The sequence below is a fragment of the Salvelinus sp. IW2-2015 genome, linkage group LG31, assembly GCF_002910315.2.
Source record: "Salvelinus sp. IW2-2015 linkage group LG31, ASM291031v2, whole genome shotgun sequence".
In the NCBI taxonomy this organism is placed as follows: domain Eukaryota; kingdom Metazoa; phylum Chordata; class Actinopteri; order Salmoniformes; family Salmonidae; genus Salvelinus; species Salvelinus sp. IW2-2015.
This window is the reverse complement of record NC_036870.1, coordinates 19,525,363-19,531,955: the sequence shown is the minus strand read 5'-3', so window position 1 is coordinate 19,531,955 and position 6,593 is coordinate 19,525,363. Positions and strand designations below refer to the sequence as shown.

At 41.7% G+C, this 6,593-nt stretch overlaps 1 protein-coding gene across 1 annotated transcript in view; it reads right to left on the bottom strand.

The window, feature by feature from the left end:
- Positions 1-214: 214 nt before the first annotated feature.
- The window catches only part of LOC111955524 (adenylate cyclase type 2-like), a 99,020-nt gene continuing 92,641 nt past the window's right edge, over positions 215-6,593 (bottom strand). The window contains exon 24 of the mRNA XM_070436379.1: positions 215-1,226. Within this exon, the coding sequence (XP_070292480.1) occupies positions 1,074-1,226 (153 nt within the window). The 3' untranslated portion in view covers positions 215-1,073. The remainder of the gene's footprint in view (positions 1,227-6,593) is intronic.

Genomic DNA, 6,593 nt, shown 5'->3' with positions numbered 1-6,593 from the left:
CATAAGACAGGGAATTTTTACTTGGATTAAATGTCAGGAATTGTGAAAAACTGAGTTTAAATGTATTTGGCTAAAGTGTATGTAAACTTCCGACTCAACTGTACATAATAAAGTACAATATTTGATCAAACTACCTCTTTATCAAACTACTTAGTGGACTTTCAGTGCAATCATAAATAGTTGACTTTCAATGACATGAGGCACATTGGTTCACTTATATACAAATGTTTTAATGAGTAAGAAAATGATGGCGTCAAAACATGGAAACATTCTCCTGTTGTTGATATTGTTTTCTCGTTTTCTTACAAAATTCCAGTAGCTCTTGATTCGCCGACTGCTCTTGAGGTCCACGACGCTTTCTGCTCCAGAGCCATGGAGAGAGGCTAGCCATAGACAGTTTGGCAAACTATCCTTCATGTTGGCACCACATTTTAATTTGAATTCTGACTAAAAGTACTGTAATAGTGAAAGGACTATCGGTGCCAAGATGGCTTCGACTATCTGTGTCTGCACTGCACCACTCGACCACTCAGGCAGTCAATGAAATCCACTCCAGGTAGAAATTTCCCATGCGCACAGATCTAAGATCAGCTTACCCTAAACACATCCTAACCTTAACCATTAGGGGAGAGGGGAATGCAAAACCGACCTAAGATCAGTATCTAGGGACAACGTTACCCTGTGAAGTTCAGTTACTACTGTGTCCAGCTAAGGAGGGACGATGCAGGTAATACTGTATGTACAGCCGTCTGTCTGTTGTTCTGTTTGTTGTTCTAAATGTTGTCTGTCTGCCATTCTGTCTGGTTTAGATGAAGTGGTCTGGAGTTACTGTTGTAAACAAAGTCTGTTGTTTGATACGTTCTACTACAGCAGGCAGTACTGTGTGCGTGTGTTACGTGTGTGTGTAAGTCCTCGAATGTTTGTGTGTGCTTTATTTGTGCATGCACGTATCTGTGTGTATGTGTGTGCAAGTCTATCTGTGTGTATGTAGATACATTTGTTTGTATAGTTTAAGTGTGTTTGCATGTGTGTGTGTTTGTGTGTGTGTGTGTGTAATGTTCAGTGTATGATGTTTAAGGCATCACAGTCCCTTGAGACAGCGATCTGGTCATCTCCGTGTGTACGAAGAAGGTTTTGAGCTCTCCCTTCCCCTTCACGTTGATGATGCCTCGACACGAACACATGTAGCCCAGCGTCGCTAGGATACGACTTGTCTCCTCAGTTACCTGGAAGCAGGGAAAACATACAGTTATGAATATAACTACTATTCCCTGCTGGAGGGAACGAGGTATAACATATTATGGGGAGTCAACGACCAGTCCTATTCACCAGAGGAAAACTGAAATCACGGAAGCTCCGCCTTCCTGGCTATAATAACGGGGCTCTCATTCATTCCTTCAATTCAGTACCGCTCAGGCACATGCGAAAAGACGCCGAGTGCCCCAGCTGAAACCCTGCCAGACAGAGCAGTAATGCCAGAACCCGCCACTGGACGGAGCACTCTGCCAGTCTCCCTACATTATGTCCTGAAGGGACCGAGCACCACCATGAGGACTGGGATCATTTTTGTTGTTGTTGTCATGCTTGTTTTCAAATCCACCACTCTTGAGAACCGTGTGTCTGAACGTGCGGAAGGAACTGTGTTTTACTATGGCCACACCTGGACGACACCGCTCTCTCAATACCCCTGAACACCAAGGAACCTTGGATTGAAACAATGTGCTTTCATGGTACCGTATTTCTCATACCCGGCCCACACCGGGTTCAGGGACTTCGGCAATCAGTAACTTTTCCCGACAGCCAGGATAATACCGCGGGACAGACGCAACACAAAACCAGCCATAGCACGGATTTTGTCGAGAAGCTCTGAATCCGACTCTTCGCCTCCACGGTCTTATTCAGCTCATGCAGTATACCGATATGATGATACTGCTGCAGCATTGTTACCACATTTAACGTCCGTGCCACCACACCCTCAGCCTGATACAGGTTGTCCAGGTGATCCGCTGAGAACTGTCACTGTATATTCAGAGCACCGTGCTAGGATTAACCCCCTTGTTAGCATCTGGAGCTAAGTAACTCACCAGCTTTCCATCCATCAGCGGTGTGAAAATGAGGCCTGCCTCCTCAATAGCCTCTACTTCAGGGATCATTAACTAGATTCAGACGCGGGACCATTTTCTTCTTGAGCTGATATTCTGGGCGCCGAAACATAATAACAACCAATTTGTACACTGCAAATTGACCACAAGAAGCACAACATATATAATATTTGACTAAAATATATCAATTTCAAACAATGCTAACATTTTTATACCATCACGTGTCTCTCTATTATGCGTAGGAACACTTTGGAACAGATGTACAAAATTAAAATCACTTGGAACAGATTTCCTGGTGATTTTACAGTCTTTTATGTCCAACAATAAAAATAAAAATAAATATACAGTTGAAGTCGGAAGTTTACATACACTTAGTTGGAGTCATTAAAACTCGTTTTTCAACCACTCCACAAATTTCTTGTTAACAAACTATAGTCTTGGCAAGTCGGTTGGGAGCAATTTCCAAATGCCTGAAGGTACCACGTTCATCTGTACAAACAATAGTACGCAAGTATAAACACCATGGGACCACGCAGCCGTCATACCGTTCAGGACGGAGACGCGTTCTGTCTCGTAGAGATGAACGTACTTTGGTACGAAAAGTGCAAATCAATCCCAGAACAACAGCAAAGGACCTTGTGAAGATGCTGGAGGAAACAGGTCTAAAATTATCTATATCCACAGTAAAGCAAGTCCTACATCGACATAACCTGAAAGGCCACTCAGCAAGGAAGAAGCCACTGCTCCAAAACCGCCATAAAAAAGCCAGACTACGGTTTGCAACTGCACATGGGGACAAAGATCGTACTTTTTGGAGAAATGTCCTCTGGTCTGATGAAACAAAAATAGAACTGTTTGCCCATAATGACCATCGTTATGTTTGGAGGAAAAAAGGGGAGGCTTGCAAGCCGAAGAACACCATCCCAACCGTGACGCACGGGGGTGGCAGCATCATGTTGTGGGTGTGCTTTGCTGCAGGAAGGACTGGTGCACTTCACAAAATAGATGGCATCATGAGGGAGGAAAATTAGGTGGATATATTGAAGCAACATCTCATGACATCAGTCAGGAAGTTGTCCATTTGGGTCTTCCAAATGGACAATGACCCCAAGCATACTTACAAAGTTGTGGCAAAATGGCTTAAGGACAACAAAGTCAAGGTATTGGAGTGGCCATCACAAAGCCCTGACCTCAATCCTATAGAACATTTGTGGGAAGAACTGAGAAAGCATGTGCGAGCAAGGAGGCTACAAACCTGACTCAGTTACACCAGCTCTGTCAGAAGGAATGGGCCAAAATTCACCCAACTTATTGTGGGAAGCTTGTGGAAGGCTACCCAAAACGTTGGACCCACAGTTAACCTTTCACAGCCTCTACCCGGGTCCGGAGCACCCCCACCCACCCCCCACACACTAATTAGCATAGCTAGCATAGCTTCAAAAGTAGATAGTAGCATCTAAATATCATTAAATCACAAGTCCAAGACACCAGATGAAAATACAGATCTGTGAATAAAGCCACCATTTCAGATTTTAAAATGTTTTACAGGGAAGACAAATATGTAAATCTATTAGCTAAACACGTTAGCAAAATACACCACTATTCTAACTCCATCAGTTTCTTACTCCTTCAGTGCTATCACCAATTCGGCTCAACTAAGATATTGATATCCACTAACCAAGAAAAAACCTCTTCAGATGACAGTCTGATAACATTTCGGTATAGGATATTTTTGTTAGAAAAAAGTGCATATTTCAGGTAGAAATCACAGTTTACAATTGCACCCACCATCACAAATCGACTAGAATTACTAGATAGAGCAACGTGTATGACCAATTTACTCATCATAAACATTTCATAAAATAGACAAAGCATAGCAATGAAAGACCCAGTTCTTGTGATTTCAGACCATATTTCAGATTTTCTAAGCGTTTTTCAGCGAAAACAAATAAATCGATAAGTTAGCATACCACATGTGCAAATGTTACCAGAGCATCGATTCCAGCCAAAGAGCGCTATAACGTAATCACCGCCAAAATATATTAATTTTTTCACTAACCTTCTCAGAATTCTTCCGATGACACTCCTGTAACATCATTTTACAATATACATATACAGTTTGTTCGAAAAGGTGCATATTTAGCCATACAAAACCGTGGTTACACAATAAAAATACTAGGAATCAAGCCTCAATATGTCTGACGTCATCTATCAGAGTGATCTAGTTTTAATTGAAAGCTAATCATATACTTGACTAAAAATAACAGGGTTGACAGCAATCGAAAGACAAATTAGTTCTTAATGCAACCGCTGATTTACATTTTTAAAATTATCCTTACTTTTCAATACAGGGTTGGCCAAGTGAAGCTATACCAACAAAAATGGCGAAATATGCGTTAAAATATTTCGACAGAAACACGATTTATCATATTAAATATTGCTTACTTTGAGCTTTCTTCCATCAGATTCTTGGCAATGTATCCTTTCAGTTATAAACGTCTTTTGGTCGATAGATGTCCTCTGTCCTTCGAAATGTCCACCACCAACGACCGACCCTAAAACGTGTCCAAACTTTCAGAGCGCACAACAAGAAATTCCTCAAAATCGCACTAAACGGATATAAAATTATATAAAAGGCTCAATTAACTTCTATTGATGTTTTACAAACTATAACGACTGAAACATGACCGGAAATATTGCTGGTTAGAAAACGATTTGGAACGAGGCAGGTCCGATGGCCTTGACGCTTCAGGCGCACGTTGAGAAGGAGGTCTCTGTACATTTTGTCTTTGTAATGGCTGTGAACGTCCCATCGATTTCATTGAAAACGTGATGACGTACAGACACCCACAGAAAGACGTAGGCAGTGTCGGTTTCTTCATAGCATTCACTGTCGCCTTATAAACAGACCCAATCAGAGGTAAAAATTTCTGAAATCTGAACCCTGTCATGAAAGTGCTGTAGAAATTGTTCTGTACCACTCAGAGACAAAATTCCAACTTCTATAGAAACTAGAAGGTTTTTCTATCCAATAATAACAATAATATGCATATTGTACGATCAAGATTTAGCACGAGGCAGTTTAATTTGGAGACACAAATATGCTAATGCGGAACAGCACCCCCTATAGTTGCAAGAAGTTAAACAATTAACGGCAATGCTACCAATACTAATTGAGTGTATGTAAACTTCTGACCCACTGGGAATGTGATGAAAGAAATAAAGCTGAAATAAATCTTTCTCTCTACTATTATTCTGACGTTTCACATTCTTAAAATAAGTGGTGATACTAACTGACATAAGACAGGGATTTTTACTCTGATTAAATGTCAGGAATTGTGAAAAACTGAGTTTAAATGTATTTGCGAAGGTGTATGTAAAATTCAAATTTCAACTGTATACAGTGGAGAACAATATTGATACACTGCCGATTTTTCAGGTTTCTACTTACAAAGCATGTAGAGGTCTGTAATTTTTATCATAGTACACTTCAACTGTGAGAAACGGAATCTAAAACAAAAATCCAGAAAATTACATTGTATGATTTTTAAGTAATTAATTTGCATTTTATTGCATGACATAAGTATTGATCACCTACCAACCAGTAAGAATTCCGGCTCTCACAGACCTGTTAGGTTTTCTTTAAGACCCTCCTGTTCTCCACTCATTACCTGTATTAACTGCACCTGTTTGATCGTTACCTGTATAAAAGACACCTGTCCACACACTCAATCAAACAGACTCCAACCTCTCCACAATTGCCAAGACCAGAGAGCTGTTGTAAGGACATCAGGGATAAAATTGTAGACCTGCACAAGGCTGGATGGGCTACAGGACAATAGGCAAGCAGCTTGGTGAGAAGGCAACAACTGTTGGCGCAAATTAGAAAATAGAAGAAAATAGAAGAAGTTCAAGATGATGGTCAATCACCCCTCGTCTGGGGTCCATGCAAGATCTCACCTCGTGGGGCATCAATGATCATGAGAAGGTGAGGGATCAGCCCAGAACTAACGGCAGGACCTGGTCAATGACCTGAAGAGAGCTGGGACCACAGTCTCAAAGAAAACCATTAGTAACACACTACTCCGTCATGATTAAAATCCTGCAGCGCACACAAGGTCCCCCTGCTCAAGCAGCGCGATGTCCAGGCCCGCTGAAGTTTGCCAATACATCTGGATGATCCAAGAGAGGAAGGAGAAGTCATGTGGTCTGATGATTCAAAAATAGAGCTTTTTGGTCTAAACTCCACTCGCCGTTTTGGAGGAAGAAGAAGGTGAGTACAACCCCAAGAACACCATCCCAACCGTGAAGCATGGAGGTGGAAACACATTCTTTGGGGATGCTTTTCTGCAAAGGGGACAGGACGACTGCACCGTATTGAGGGAGGATGGATGGGCCATGTATTGCGAGATCTTAGCCAACAACCTCCTCCCTCAGTAAGAGCATTGATGATGGGTCGTGGCTGGGTCTTCCAGCATGACAACACGAACA